The sequence below is a fragment of the Astyanax mexicanus genome, chromosome 3 (assembly GCF_023375975.1).
Source record: "Astyanax mexicanus isolate ESR-SI-001 chromosome 3, AstMex3_surface, whole genome shotgun sequence".
Taxonomy (NCBI): Eukaryota; Metazoa; Chordata; class Actinopteri; order Characiformes; family Acestrorhamphidae; genus Astyanax; species Astyanax mexicanus.
Window position 1 is genome coordinate 54,805,301 of NC_064410.1, and position 16,775 is coordinate 54,822,075.

General features: G+C 35.9%; 1 protein-coding gene across 1 annotated transcript in view; it reads left to right on the plus strand.

The window, feature by feature from the left end:
* LOC103025280 (myosin-16-like) overlaps positions 1-15,985 on the plus strand; it is a 35,738-nt gene extending 19,753 nt beyond the window's left edge. The window contains exons 29-42 of the mRNA XM_022683374.2: positions 472-589; positions 688-815; positions 979-1,175; positions 2,339-2,471; positions 3,355-3,571; positions 5,018-5,154; positions 6,310-6,413; positions 6,532-6,724; positions 8,567-8,770; positions 10,612-10,737; positions 10,839-11,009; positions 13,273-13,473; positions 14,350-14,568; positions 15,672-15,985. Of these exons, the coding sequence (XP_022539095.2) occupies positions 472-589; positions 688-815; positions 979-1,175; positions 2,339-2,471; positions 3,355-3,571; positions 5,018-5,154; positions 6,310-6,413; positions 6,532-6,724; positions 8,567-8,770; positions 10,612-10,737; positions 10,839-11,009; positions 13,273-13,473; positions 14,350-14,547 (2,127 nt within the window). The 3' untranslated portion in view covers positions 14,548-14,568; positions 15,672-15,985. The remainder of the gene's footprint in view (positions 1-471; positions 590-687; positions 816-978; positions 1,176-2,338; positions 2,472-3,354; positions 3,572-5,017; positions 5,155-6,309; positions 6,414-6,531; positions 6,725-8,566; positions 8,771-10,611; positions 10,738-10,838; positions 11,010-13,272; positions 13,474-14,349; positions 14,569-15,671) is intronic.
* Positions 15,986-16,775: the final 790 nt, after the last annotated feature.

Consider the following 16,775-nt stretch of genomic DNA (forward strand, 5'->3'; position numbering starts at 1 on the left):
ACGCCTCCTCCGATACATGTGAAATCAGTCACCGCCTCTTTGCCGAGTAGCATCACAGTGCGCTCGGAGGAAAGCGCAGCGGCTCAGTTCCTATACATCAGCTCACAGATGCCTTGTGCTGATCGTCATCACCCTAGGAGTGATGAGGGGTGAGAGCACCATCTACTGTACCCACCCAGAGAGAGAGCAAGGCCAAATGTGCTCTCTCTCAGGGCTCTGATAGCCGATGGCAAGCTACATAAACAGGATTCGAATCGGCAATCTCCCGATCATAGTGGCAGTGGCCTTAGTCTGCTGGATCACCTCTTAAGTCACCTTATACTCATTTAAATTAATGTGACACCAAATTACAGCAACCACTTAGCAACACCCTAGAAACCACATAGGGCACCATAGTTACAGTTTTGCAAAACGTAATATAATGATACTCAATTGTATAGATATTTTCTTACACTCATATTTTATACACAGCTGAACGCTGAGGCCCACGTCCGTAAGTTAGAGGACAGCCTGGCCGAGGCTAATTCCAGACTGGCAGAGATGGAGAGATCCCAGACTGAGCTCAATACCATCAAAATCCATCTGACAGGTAGAGACAGCTCATCCCTGCCTGCAGCTCAGATTACTGGCATTATTCACGCTGTGAATTACTCATATGAAAGAAATATCTCTATGATCTCCCCTCAGCCGAGAACAGCGATCTCAGCCGTGAACTGGGGGAGGCACAGAGTAAGCTCAACCAGATTACACGGATCAAAGCTTCACTGACCACCCAGAACGATGAGCTGAAAAGACAGGTGGACGAAGAGTCAAAGGTGAATAATTTCTCTCGGCTTGAGCTCCTGTGTCACTGTATTTAATAACAAATAATAAACTAAAATAAACTCTACACGAACCAACACAGCACACAGAATCTCAACTGGCAGAACTTTAGAACACGTGTGTGGAGAAAAAAACACTGGATTTATCCCATTTCAGGCTCGAAGTGCAGCTGTCATCGGCCTGGCTAATGCTCAGCATGACCTGGACCTGATGAAGGAGCAGCTGGATGAGGAGCAGGAGGGCAAATCGGAGATGCAGCGCCTCATCTCCAAACTCAACGCAGAGGTGACCACCTGGAGAACCAAGTACGAGACGGATGCCATCCACAAAACTGAGGAACTGGAGGAGACCAAGTAAGCAGACTCATACAGTACCTTCACCCAACACTGTTACTGTAAAATTAACACTGCATATAGACTCACAAACTATTGCTCACAGATCTTTCTCCACATTATAGAAAACTCACTATAATACTAATAATACTAATATAGATTCAATAGTACTAATCAGATTTTGGTCAGTATTAGTATTGAGACATGACATTGGAATATAATCGATTTAGTCATGTCTGTGCCCTGTTCCCTGTCGTCTCCCTACTGCGCTCATGTTTCTTTTTGTTTATTTACCTTTTCCCTCTCTGTGTTTATTTGTGGCTCCGCCCCAGTCACGTCTTCTTTCTTGTGCTCTCGTCTGTGTCTTCTTACCTGTTCATTTGTAGCTCCGCCCCCTTGTTAACCTGTCCCAGGTGTTTCCCGTTTCATGTTTTGGTCCGTTTGTATTTATAGTCCTTGTTTTTCCATTCTCCCTGTCGGTTCTTGTATGTTGTTAGATCTGTTAGGTTGTTGGTTTTAATTTATTTCTGGTTCTTAGTTTGTTTTCTTGTTTATCTTGTTGTTAATAAATACTTCGCTTTTATGATCGCCTTTGCGTTCTCTCGCCCTTGCTTTACCAAAAACCTGACAGATTTGGGCAGATAATCATAGTAGAAACATGTGTTTTATCAGTTCTGGTGTTGGCAGATGATGGGATTGGCTTTGTATTGGCAATCAATACAAATTGGTATTGTATCAATTTTGGCATCTGATATTAGAACTTATTTTCCAGGAACATTCTGAAAATGTGTGACAAAGGTCAGATAAAAACTAACATTATGGAAACGTTAAAAGTAACATTCCCAAGAAGAAAAAATAGAACATTGACACAAGTGATGTTGCAGCCAACACAACATTAAAATGTTAAATATAAACGTTACAAGAGGATCCAGAAAACTATACAGAGTGAACGTCCTAGAAACGTTAACTGTAACATTCAGAAAACATTCTACTAACCTTAAATTGTTAGCAGGGGTATTGGTAGATGACATCCCAAATTGAGGGAAAGAATTGTACATGTTGCTTCATTCATTTTGATTTAGCTCAAAAGAAAGTATGCAGTAGTAAAACTGTTCTCTGTTTGTGAAAATTTGATATACTGTCCAGTTTAAACCTGATATTAAACAGAGCTTGTTTCTGCTCAGGCGTAAGCTGACTGTCCGGCTCCAGGAGGCAGAAGAAGCTACAGAAGCAGCTCAGGCTCGTGCAGCGAGTCTGGAGAAGGTCAAACAAAGGCTTCAGGGAGAAGTGGAGGATCTGACTATCGACCTGGAGAAGGTTAAAACCTACCTCGGATACTTACTGCTTACTCATAGACCATTATAATGGACTTATTGGTCTCCAGTTTCAAAACTGCTCAGTCCATACAGTCCATGAACACTGCATGTCCAAATGTTTGTGGACACTACAGCTAATTAGTACACTCATCTACTTTAAGTTGCACTCATTGCTAACACAGATTTGTAAATGCACACATACAGCTTGTCTGGTCCCTGTGCAGAGGTATTATGAATATCGTCGCTGTCCAATGAAAAACAAGTATCTCCAAACAGCAGGATAGAATTTACAGGAGAGAGAAAAAAACTTCTAAACTTTCAATGAAAGTCCATGGAAAAAGAGTTTATTTCAGCTGATTTTCAAGTATTTCTATTGGTCTGTTCATCAAGAAAATTTGGCAAAGTATATGGAACAGTTTGTGTGTTTAAATTATGGAGTAATCTAAAAATCGACAAAAATGGAAATACTTGTTTTTCATTGGACATTGACGATAGAATAGGACTCTTTGAAACAGATCAATATACTAATTGATACACTAATGTCTTAAACTAAATTGCAATAACATATTACAAACAGCCCAGGCCATAGTGCAGTTTAGAAACGTATTTATTAAATGTAAAACAGTAAAGAGCAATAGTTACCATCAACTAGTTTCTTTCAAGAAATGGCTCACCAGTGGAGACCCTTATTCACCATTAAACCCAACATCAAGAGGTAGAATAAGGGTCTCCACCAATAGAGCTGCCACAACAAAACCAAACACAGCTGCTGAGCATGCTTTGAGCTCCACTAAGAGCTCTTGAGTCTCCACCCCCCATACCCTGTGCATTTCTGATTAAAAAAGTGAATTAAAATGTAGGGATTTTTTTTCTCCGTTCACTAGTCTAATGCTGCCGCTGCTGCTCTGGACAAGAAGCAGCGCAGCTTTGACAAGATGACTGCGGAGTGGAGTCAGAAGTGTGAGGAGATGCAGCTTGAGCTGGAGAACTCCCAAAAGGAATGCCGCACCTACATGACGGAGGTGTACAAACTTAAGACGTCTTACGAGGAATCACTCGACCATCTGGAGACTGTCAAGAAAGACAACAAGACCCTCTCTGGTAAGACATGCTAATGAGATACAATCCTGTAAAGCAAGATAAGCCTTGTTATGTTATTAACAAGTGAAAAAAAGTATTTTAAATATACGTAAGTATAAAAGTATATAATATCTATATAAGTAACATTCAAACATACTACTTCATGTATGTAACCCCATATTTTAAATATGCTTACACTAAAATTATAATACAACTGTATTACTATTATACACAGAGTATATTAGAAATGTACTAAAAATTGATGTTAAAATGACTTACACACAGAGGCGCCGAGTGCTCCAGTGGTCTAAAGCGCTGCCACTATGAGCAGGAGGTCGCAGGTTCGAACCCCAGCTCATGCAGCTTTGCCATCAAGCTGCCGGCGTTAGAGGGAGCAAAATTGGCCCTGCTCCCTCTGGGTGGGTAGATGGCGCTCTCTCCCCACATCACTCCTAGGGTGATGTCTGCAGCACAGGGCATCTGTGAGCTGATGTACCGGAGCCGAGCCGCTGTGCTTTCCTCCGAGCATGCTGTGATGCTACTCGGCAATGCTGCATCAGCAGCACCTCGAAAAGAAGCGGTGGCTGACTTCACATGTATCTGAGGAAGCATGTGTTAGTCTTCACCCTCCTGGTGTGTTTGGGCATCACTAGTGATGGGGGAGTCCTAATGAGTGGGTTGGGTAATTGGCCGTGTAAAATTGGGGAGAAAATGGGAAAAATTAGAAATAAAATAAATTAAAAAATTTAAAGAAAATAATTAACACACTTCTAGAATCATTTGTTGGGTATAAAAATCTATTTTAAAATACTGTACTACAATTTTTAGTGTTTTACAAATTTACTTTAGATTTTATAAATGTAGTAATTTAAATTACGTTCTAAATAGTTACATGATACATTGTACTTTAAGTAAACTACTGTAACAGTTGTTTTTAACACACTTTGCTAAAATGCCAAAAAGTGTATTTGGAAATAAATATTTTAGAAGTATATTGAATTACATTAAACTAAAAGTGTACTTCATAGCAATCAATTTTTTTAAATACACTATATTGTATTTTTGATTAAGGTTTGATTAAAGTTTACTTTCAAACATTTGATGAAAGCATGATATTAATGTACTTTTAATATATTTTAGGTAAGTACATAAATGCTGTTTATTTATAGCATACTTAGACATTTCTCAATTTGTTTTAGGTACAATTTAGTATATATATATATTTTTTTCAGCAGGATATAGAAATTATTCTATTTGTTTACTATGAAGATGACATAAAGGGTTAATTTACTGCAAAATACCAGCACTGCCAATGCCTGTAATAAATGAAAGCTGGAAGGAGTTAGCATTATGGAATAATTATGGTAATACTGAAATTTCCCACTACTTTCAGTAATTGTTATCCATATTAAAACTACACATGTCGTCCACTTTACATTTGAACAATCTGAATGCTCTGACCTTTAGACGAGATCCGAGATCTCATGGAGCAGCTGGGTGAGGGTGGGAAAAGTGTCCATGAGCTGCAGAAAGCCAAGAGGAAGCTGGAGGTTGAGAGGGACGAGCTGCAGATAGCCCTAGAGGAGGCAGAGACCTCTCTGGAGGTAAAGCAATAAAAAACTAACTTTCAGTGATGTATATGATGTATGCTATGCTTACATTCTACTGAAAATAGCCAGTATGCAAAAGTTATTGTATATACAGATGCATACCAAAAAATGGAATACCAAAAGCTTGAAAAGTTACTTTATATCAGTAATTCAGTTCAACATGTTAAACGCATATATTATATAAATGTTTTACACACAGAGTGATACATTTTAAGCGTTTATTTCTTTTATTGTTGATGATTATGGCTTACAGCCAATGAAAACGCAAGAATCAGTGTCTCAGAAAATTAAAATATTATATAAGACCAATTGGTACTTTTGGCAGGGTGGGCAGTGTGCCAAGTCCTGCTGGAAAATAAAATCCGCATCTTCATAAAAGTTGTCAGCTGCAGAGGGAAGCATGAAGTGCTGTAAGGTTATGTGGTAAAACAAAACTGCACTTTAGACTTGATAATAAAACACAGTGGACCAACACCAGCAGATGACATGACTCTCCAAACCATCACTGATCATCAGTAAATTTTACATTTCATTTCTAAATCAAGGGACCAGAGTCTGGAGGAAGAGTGGAGAGACACACAGTCCAAACTGCTCGAGGTCTAGTGTGAAATTTCTACAATCAGTGATGGTTTGGAGAGACATGTCATCTGCTGGTGTTGATCCACTGTGTTTTTATTATCAAGTCTAAAGTCAGTGCAGTTTTGTTTTACCACATAACCTTACAGCACTTCATGCTTCCCTCTGCTACTGACAACTTTTATGAAGATGCAGATTTCATTTTCCAGCAGGACTTGGCACAGTGCCCACAAACACTGCCAAAAATACCAACTGGTCTTATATAATACTCAAATTTTCTGAGATAATGACTTTTGGGTTTCCATTGGCTGTAAGCCATAACGATCAATAATAAAATAAATAAAGGCTTAAAATAGATCCCTCTGTGTTTAATCCATCTATATAATATATGAGTTCCACATTTAAAGTGAGTTACTGAAATAAAGAAACTTTTCAACGATAATTTAACTTATAATGTAACTATTTAACCAAAAATCAAATGCACACTATTGTATTTTTTATAAATCAATCCTTTTTAAAACCTTCTGCCTTTTGTGTACATGTATACCTACTCTGACGTGTGTGTTCCTGAAGGTGGAGGAAGGTAAGGTGGTCCGAGTCCAGTTGGAATTGGCTCAAGTGAAAGCAGACATTGATCGCAGAATTCACGAGAAAGAAGAAGAGTTTGAAATCACCAGGTTAATAAAATCCAGCATCCCACTCCACACGACTTTTACTGGAATAAGAATGACATTTAACAATCTCTCTAAAACCCTTTCTCTCACCTCCTGACCTCCTGATCACGTCTCTCTCCAGGAAAAACCACCAGCGTGCCATCGAGTCACTGCAGGCCAGCCTGGAGGCGGAGGCTAAAGGTCGCGCCGAGGCTCTGAGGATGAAGAAGAAAATGGAGTGTGATCTGAACGAGATGGAGATCCAGCTGGAACATGCCAACAAGAACAACAGCGAGCTGGTCAAAACCCTGAAGAGACTGCAGCAGCAAATCAAAGTATGCTGCATGTGAGCTTATCATTATCTTAAACTAAAGACAACATGATAAATATTTACCATTACTCCACTGACACCACAACAGTTAGATAAGGATTCTGAAGAGACAGCATTACTCATAAAATACAGTTTACAGGTTGTAGTATGTAATGTAGGTATACTATAAAAACTAATGCAAATATACTACAGAATTTACTACAGAATGTAGTTTTGTGATATAATATAAGGTAGTAATACTATAGAGCATGGTGTCATATTCTAAAATATAATAGTTAAACTATAGAATATAGAAAATAATGTAGTTGCATTAAAAAATATATAACATAGTTACACTATGAAACTAAAAATAGTTATACTATAGAACATAAAACAGGGGTTGGAAAATGAAACTGAAACACCTGCCATTTTAGTGTGGGAGGTTTCATGGCTAAATTGGAGCAGCCTGGTGTCCAATCTTCATTAATTACACATTGCACCAGTAAGAGCAGAGTGTGAAGGTTCAATTAGCAGGGTAAGAGAAACAGTTTTACTCAAATTATTGCAATGCACAGAACATTATGGGTGACATACCAGAGTTCAAAAGAGGACAAATTGTTGGTGCACGTCTTGCTGGAGCATCTGTGACCAAGACAGCAAGTCTTTGTGATGTATCAAGAGCCACGGTATCCAGGGTAATGTCAGCATGTTACCACCAAAAAGGACGTACACACATCCAACAGGATTAACTGTGGACGCTGTAAGAGGAAGCTGTCTGAAAGGGATGTTCGGGTGCTAACCCAGATTGTATCCAAAAAACATAAAACCACGGCTGATCAAATCACGGCAGAATTCAATGTGCACCTCAACTCTCCTGTTTCCACCAGAACTGTCCGTCACCACAATAAATTATTGTGGTCTAAAACCAGGTGTTTCAGTTTCATTGTCCAACCCCTGTATATTCACCCTAATATATAAGCTGTTCTTATAATTTTGTATATAATGCAGTTACACAATAAAACATAGTTATACTATACTGTATAAAAAGATTATACACTACAGCATATAATGTGTATATATACTATATATTTTTTTATAGTTACACTATAGCACACAATTATGGCATATCTTGAGTTATATGATAACATAAAATATCATTATTATAACATAAAATATAATTATACTCCAGTACATGAAATATATTATGGAATATGCTATACTTTTAATATAGAAAACAGCACATAATATTATATATGCAGTATATATCACAAAATTGAGTTATTTAAAAAAATAGTTGTAGTATACCATATAATATAGTTATAATATACTGTATACTACAGTTATACTACATTATATAATATACTGTAGATATATTGTACTGTATACTAAAGTTATAATACAACATATAATATAGTTATAACATTATGTAGCCCTAGGAACACAATAGCATATAATGCTGTGATATATAGCATAATTTAAAGCATTCTATACCATATGTTATAGATATGCTTTAGCATTTTAGTTATAGTTATACTATAGCGTATATTATGGAAATGCTATTGAATATAATGTAGTTCTATAATAAATCATACAATATACTGTAGATATACTATTGCATATAATACAGTTTGATTTATCCTATAGTCTATTTGTACTGTAGCATATATTATACATATTTAAATTATAATATATAATATAGATGTGCTTTTCATGTAATACAGTTATAATATATCCTATGGTCAGTCTATTTGTACTGTAGCATATAATACACATATTTATATTATAGCACATAATATAGTGTACTGGTTGGATTGCAGTTCTGTATAATGGAGCTGGAGTCTCAGCAGATGTTCTGGTTCTCTGGCAGGATATGCAGATGCAGATGGATGAAGATGCACGAGTGCACGAGGAGCTAAGAGAGCACTACAGCCTGCAGGAGCGCAGAGTCTGCCTGCTGCAGACAGAGATAGAGGAGCTGCGCAGCGGCCTGGAAGCTTCAGAGCGCTCCAGGAAGCTGATGGAGCAGGAACTGGTGGACGTTACTGAGCGCCATAATGAGCTCTATTCCCAGGTATACAACACAAACTACAGCAGCACACTATTCACTGATTAAACACATCTTAATGGCTTAACATACAATACAAAATATACACTGCATATTAATCTACAATGCAGAAAAAAGGTAACTTTTGACTGTACAGTATATACACTGCAATCCTAAAGTTAAAGTGGGACAGGAAGTAGTACCAAAGCTAAAGAATGCAGCAGTGACCCATGGGATGTGTATACTGTAAACCCATAAGTTGTTAAACTCAAATGAATTAAGTCTGTTTTACATAAAATTAGATGTTTCTAAACATTACTCAACTATTTTGAGTTAAGTGAACATTTGTGGTCACATATACAACTGTTGAAAAAAAAAACACTTCAGTTTCTGAATCAGTTTCTCTGATTTTGCTATTTATAGGTATATGTTTGAGTAAAATGAATATTGATGTTTTATTCTATAAACTACGGACAACATTTCTCCCAAATTTCAAATAAAAATATTGTCATTAAGAGCATTTCTTTGCAGAAAATGAGAAATGGCTCAAATTCAGACCTCAAATAATGCAAAGTAAACAAGTTCATATTCAGAAATCAATATTTGATTAAATAACCCTGGTTAAATCACAGTTTTCATGCATCTTGGCATGTTCTCCTCCACCAGTCTTACACACAGGTTTTAGATCATTTTATGCCTTTACTCCTGGTGCAAAAATTCAAGCAGTTCAGCTTGATTTGATGGCTTGTGATCATCCATCTTCCTATATGATTATATATAGGTTTTCAATTTGGTAAAATCAAAGAAACTCATCATTTTTAAGTGCTTTCTTTTTTTTCCGGAGCTGTGGATTCAAATGGAGATTTTTGAATGGAACCAACTTATAATTGAGTTTAGGCATACTGGGTGTGTCCCCCATTTTCTGAGTAACTCTCATCATTAGTGTGTAGTAATTCCTGCTGGGCTACCTTAGGTAAACTTGAAGATCATACATTATGGTTAACAGACTGGTCTCTGTGTTGTAGGCTATAAGAACAAGCATCATTTTCTGAGCTGCAGACACAACTCTGTGTTGGCTGTTCTCTCAATACTGTTTACTCTATTGCTCTATTTATGTGAATTAATGATTTTGAGAAAAGTCTATGAGTGAGTCTATGTTAATTTAACTTTTATGTCAGTGTTTATTTTGATTTTTTGTGGCACCCCTTTAATTTAGGCTATAATAATTCTGGCTATAAAAACAACTACAATGTGCATATATTAAGTGAAAATAACTTAATATAATGATTGCAATAAACTTAAACAAGTAAGATAAACCAGTAGTGCAATAGTTACTTTAACTTAAAAAGGTGTCAAGTACTGGCTTTTTGAAAACTTAATACATTTGAGGCAACAAATTACCTCAATTAGATTTAAATTAATAGTGTTTACAGTGTTTGTGGGGTCTTATGCTCTGAATATGGATGTAATTTCTGCAAGAGATGCTTGTCTTCTAGCATGGACAACCTTTATTTTCAATGAGGGTAACCCTCATTGTCAATGTAGCCACGTTTACATAAAAGGGATTGAAAATGAAGTTTGAATTATAAAAACAAGAAAATAATTTAAGATTTAATTAAGAAAGAATAAAATAATTAAAAATAAAAGGAAATGCAAACAGAAACAAAGAGAAAAATAGAAAAATACGTAGAATAATAAATCATAAGCACAGTTAAAGAAATAAAGGACTAAAATAACCACAATTATAAAAAAGTAACTAAAAAATGGAACTAAAATAAATAATAATAATAATAATAATAATAAATAATAACAAAAAACCACACTTATTGACACTTCTTACTGTACATATTTCACATTCTCTCCCACAGAACCAGAGCTTAATTATTATCAAGCGCAAAATGGAAGCAGACTTGACTCAAGTCTCAAACGAGAACGAGGAGCTGATCAGCGAGTTCCGCTCTGCTGATGAAAGAGCCAAGAAGGCCATCACAGATGTGAGTACTGGACTCAGTCTGAGAACTTCTCCACGTTCCTTTAAATACGCAGGAAACAGATCCTTACAAATTCTCTAATGGCTCTTTCATCTCTTCTCCAGGCAACCCGTATGGCGGAGGAACTGCGGCAGGAGCAGGACCACTGCATCCATCTGGAGAAGATAAAGAAGAACAATGAGCTGATGATCAAAGATCTGCAGCTGAAAGTGGAAGAGGCAGAGGAGCTAGCCTTAAAGTCAGGCAAACGTACCATCCAAAAATTAGAAGTCAGGGTGAGTCCTAGATAACACCTGTTTCTGCTTATCAGTTTGTTTTATACATACACTGACTCATACTGACTTACAGTGACTTAAACACACACACAGAGGGAAATATAAAGTATTGGAGGCTTAGGGCCGGTTCTACAGCGCCCCCTACTTTTCAAAAAGGAGACGATCAGAAATAATATTTTTTAGAAAACTCTGCATTAAAAAAAAAAAAAAAAACATCCTTACAGTGTTTTATGATTTCCATAAAACTACCCCCACCAACAGCCCCAGTTCTAGACTGCATTGCTTGGGGGGCAGTAGAATATAATGGGTGGGCATGTTGATAATCATATTTTTAAATCCAGTGCTAATGATACTGGCTAAATTGATGTATTTAGTAAAGTAATACAAATTTAGCATGCATCTTCAACAGAAAACAACACAATATAAGATTTCCCATAATGTATATTTATTGAATGAAACACAAAATACATGCAGAGGGGTATCAAGGTTAAGTCTGTGTTAGGAGAGATTAGCGATTAGCTGCTACTAACCAAGTTAGTAGCTTGCCTAACAGCTAGCTGCTAATACTACAAGTTAAGCAACAAAAGGGTTACATATCAGTAACACTGAGCAACCAATCACCACAGTTTACAAAACATTACCTTGTGGAAGTCAGTTTAAACTGGAAGAAGTGTTTAATTCGCCCATATATATCCCTGCCTCTTATGTTCACACTACAGGACCTTTCATACTGAACCAGAACATCTTTTTTGAATGAACTTCTCCAACAGTTTGCTGATTTTATATGACTCAAAGAGCCAATCAGAAATAAGCACGCAAATATCTTCTCCTTGCACAGCAATATGGGTTTTTGTGATTGGTACAGAGATTTTTTCAGAGCTAATTTAAAAAACAGTCGTTGCTCATTGTGCTTCAACCTACCCAGCAGAACCTCTGGAATTAACAAACTCTATCTTCATCAACCAAAAAGTCTAGTTTAGAGAAACATATGGTTCAGAGTGGAAATGTACACGTCTGACTGCATCCAATAATTATTTCTAACACAAACTGAGCCTTTCTTTTTGCTCTAATCCAGCTGAATCCAACACTAAATAAACAGCTGTCCCCAAACATCTAACAGTTTTTGAATGAGCAAGAGTTCCAATACTGGACCAATTAATGCCTTTGTCTATAAAGTGCCTATAAAACCAAATCAGCCTAAAATGCATCAGTGAAAGCTTTAAAAAATAAAAAACATCAGTAATAAACATTGTTAAATGATTACATACTGGCTCAACTAATTATTAATTGACATTAGTTGAAACATGATTATACAATTCTAAATGTTTTAAAAAAATAAGTTATAAAAAAAATAAGTTTCTTTGATTTTACCAAATTGAAAACCTCTGGAATATAATCAAGAGGAAGATGGATGGCCACAAACCATCAAACAAAACTGAACTGCTTGAACTTTTGCACCAGGAGTGGCATAAAGTTATCCAAAAGCAGTGTGTAAGACTGGTGGAGAAGAACATGCCAAGATGCATAAAAAAAACTGTGATTAAAAACAGGGTTATTCAACCAAACCATATTCACTTTATGAATATGAACTTGTTTTCTTTGCATTATTTGAGGTCTGAAAGCTCTGCATCTTTTTTGTTATTTCAGCCATTTCTTATTTTCTGCAAATAAATGCTCTAAATGAGAATATTTGTATTTGAAATTTGGGAGAAATGTTGTCGTAGTTTATAGAATAAATCAACAATGTTCATTTTACTCAAATATATACCTATAAATAGCAAAACCAGAGAAACTGATTCAGAACTTAAGTGGTCTTTTCCAAAAATGTGTAATGTATAATAATGTCTTAACTAATGTCAATTAATAATTATTTGAGAAAATATGTTGAGACAACCAATAAAAATGTTTATTACTGCTTTTAATTTTTTTTACAGCTTTCACTGCTGCATTTTAGACTGATTTGACTTTAATTAATTAGCTTTTATTAATGTAGACTTATTTTAAACTTGAACGTTTAGCTTTGTGTTGCAGTTGATTAGCAGTATGGATAAAAACTAAGGGTCAGTTTCCTAAACAGTGATTAAGCCTAGTCTTGGGCTACACAGCTTTTTGCATTTCCCATTGAAAGGAACATTTAGTGTAGGTTAGGTTATGGTTAATTCCTGTCTGGAAAATACAGTTTAGTTTAATATGAATTCCTTAATGGTCTTTGGTGCATAATATTTCAAACCCCCACAGCTTAACCCCTTTTTGCTGTGAGCAGGTCAGGGAGTTGGAGAGTGAGCTGGATGTGGAGCAGAAGAGACATGTGGAGACGGTGAAGGTCCTGCGTAAGAACGAGCGCCGCCTGAAGGAGCTGATCTTCCAGACTGAAGAAGACCACAAAACCAACCAGCGCATGCAGGAACTGGTGGAGAAACTGCAGAACAAACTCAAGTCCTACAAGAGGCAGATAGAGGAAGCTGTGAGTGCATACCTGTGTTTTGCGCTTTAGTGTACATGTATCATACATGCAGATGTGGAACATGTGAACATAAATATGTGTTGTACTGTACTGAAATGTAAATGTAAATACCAGGAAGGTCCTGGTTGTGCAATAGCAGTGCTACTCTAATCATGAATTTACCTCAGCAGAGCTTTTCTAATCATGAATTTAACTCAGCAGAGCTTTTCTAATCATGAATTTACCCTAGCAGAGTTTCTAATCATGAATTTACCTCTGCAGTGCTTTTCTATTCATTAATTTACCTCAGCAGAGCTGTTCTTATCATGAATTGTGCTACTCTAATTTTGAATTTACATCGGCAGTGGTATTTAAATCATGAATTTACCTCTGCAATGCTATTCTAATCATGCATTTACCTCAGCAGTGCTATTCTAATCATGCATATACCTTAGCAGCCCTACTCTTATCATGAATTTACCACAGCAGTGGTGTTCTATTCATTGATTTACCTTGGCAGTGTTATTCAAATCATGAATTTAATTCAGCAGTGCTATTCTTTTCAATAAGTTACCTCATCAGTGCTATTAAAATCATGAATTTACCACTGCAGAGCTGTTCAAATTATTAATTTGCCCCAACAGTGATATTTAACTCATAAATTTACCTCAGCAGAGCTACTTTAATCATGAATTTGTCAGCAGTGCAATTCTCATTATGAATTTACCTCACAAGTACCAAAAGTCAGTTTGAAAAGGGAGCTTTTTACATCTGGAACAAATGCTGCTAAATTGACAGAGAGTCGATACTTCTCTCGATACTTCTCTCTTTTTACCACTAAAAAGAGGTTTTGTAAAAATCCTCCTGCTGTAAATTGTATTTTTTGCCTGGTTGCAGGAGGAGCAAGCCAACACAAGTCTGTCTAAGTACAGGAAGACCGTGCATGAGCTGGATGATGCTGAGGAGAGAGCGGGCAATGCTGAGATGGCTCTGAACAAACTCCGAACCAGGAATCGTGCTTCAGTGACCAAGGGCTTTACTAACGTAGAGATCGTGCAGATCTCTAAAACCTCCAAGAGTTCCTCAGAGGAGTAAGAGTTCTGACCCATGCAGGAGGTTAGCATCAGTGATAATAGAGTTTATTTCTATTTTATTTTCCTCTGCTTGTAAAAATGTACTCTCACATTGTGCTGAAATAGTTTTGGAACTGCTAATTTATAGTAAATCACTTCCAATATGTAATTAAAATGATGTTAAGTTCTTAATATATACGTATATACATACATATATGTGAATACACTGGTCATATGTTATTTTAACCACTTATAATACATTTTAACTATTTTTTTGTTTATCTGCCCAAATGAACAATAAATATACTTTAAAAGTGTACATAAAACATTATTTTACAGCAAATACTGTGCTCATTAATAGCATACTTAATATATTATGATGTGAAATATTGGAATATAATTACGATATTTATGCAATTATTCTGAACTTTTACATGTCTTGTTTTAGTATAGTAAAGTATATACTTTGAGTATATACTTCACTTTAGGGCACTTAAATGCATTTTTAGTGAAGTACAACTTATAAACTAATATGTATGAGTCATATTCTTGCAAATATTTGTAATATTATTTATTGACACTGACATAAAAACCATGAAACGAAAATTGATTAAAAAATAGCTAATTTAAGTACATAAATATATCTAACTATAACTAGTACCAAATTAGGTTAGACGAATAAAGCCTAATTTTTCAAGGGTAAAGTTTAAAAATAAAAAATAAATATAATTCTGCGCATCATTTAATGTTGATCAATCAATTTGTTCTCACTTTCAATACATTGAGGGTGACTCCCATTTACAATGTTGCTGAGCATTGTACAGCAGGAAGGATTTATAATAGTAAGAATGAATTCAAGATTTAAATGTATAGCAGGGAAAATAAAACAAGACATAAAAATATACATAGAAGTAAATCTATAAAACAGTAAAAATCTATAATAATTTAATATTAAGGGTAAATAAAATAACTAAAAAGTGTAAATAACAAAATAATAATAACCCTGTATAAATAAGACTATTATTAGACTATTAAATATACATTTTTACAAAGGTCCAAATTAAATCAGCTGTTTTGAACTGTCTAGATTTAAGTAGTTTTGACACTTTGTGATATAACACTCATTTATGCTTTTTCTCTCCTCAGAGTGACGGACAGACCAGCACTCATTCCCCACTGGAAGACCTTCTACACAGCGGACGAGATTAGAGAGATTCACCGAAGTCTTAAAGCTAAACTGAAAAGTCTTAACTAGTGTGTGTGTGCGTGTGTGTGTGTGTGTGTTGTACTGTGTGTTAGATGAATGTGATGGGTTTGATCTGAAGCTGTGTAGAAATGGTCTTCAGTAATGGGGTCTGATTGGGGGAAGCTGCACTCTCATGTCAACGATAGAGGGTACACCTGTGTTTGTCACTCTCCTGTCATGAGAAAAAATTATCAAAATAAACTTTAAGCAAGGATTACTGTGTGTTCTTCAGTTATTAAGAAATCGAAAGTATTTGTGTTATACAGTATATCCCTTTTTTCATTTCTGGTTGGTGGACTATTCTCAGTCCAGCTGTGACTTTAAGTGGTTTAAAAAACTCCAGCAGCACTGCTGTATGTGATCTGACATTATTTTATTTATGTATGATTTATTATTATTTTGTAAGCTGAAATGAAAGAAGATTGTTTAGCCATATGTTTAGTAATACTAAGGCTATTTATTAGCTAAAAGTTAATTTGCTACATACATAAAAAATACTAATATGTATAATGAAGTAATAGGGAACAAATATAAAATATAAAGAGCAAAAGTTAAATATTGTAAATGTTTTTAAAATAATTGTATTTTTAATGATGTACATTATGCCACAATCCTACAACCTAAAGCCCCATAGCCACAACATCTTAACTTCAGTGGATAATTCCAGTGTTCTCTTTTTAGAAACCTAATATGGTCACCAACAAGGGCACAGTTTCTGGAACATCTGCTTAATTCTGCTTGATTGTTCTAAAATCAGGGGTCTTAAAAAGAGTTTATCATGCTTTTGTTGGAGTAACTGTCTCTACTATCCAGGGGTGCTTTCTGCTTGAGGTTGCTGTGAAGATTTGATTGCATGCAGTGACAAAAGCATTAGTTAGGTCAGGATGTTGAATTATCACCCCACCTCATCCCATTAACATTAGAGCTCCATCATTCCAGAGAACACAGTTCCACTGCTCCACAGCTCAATCCTAGTGGGATTATACCCCTCTAGCCCTGGCCTA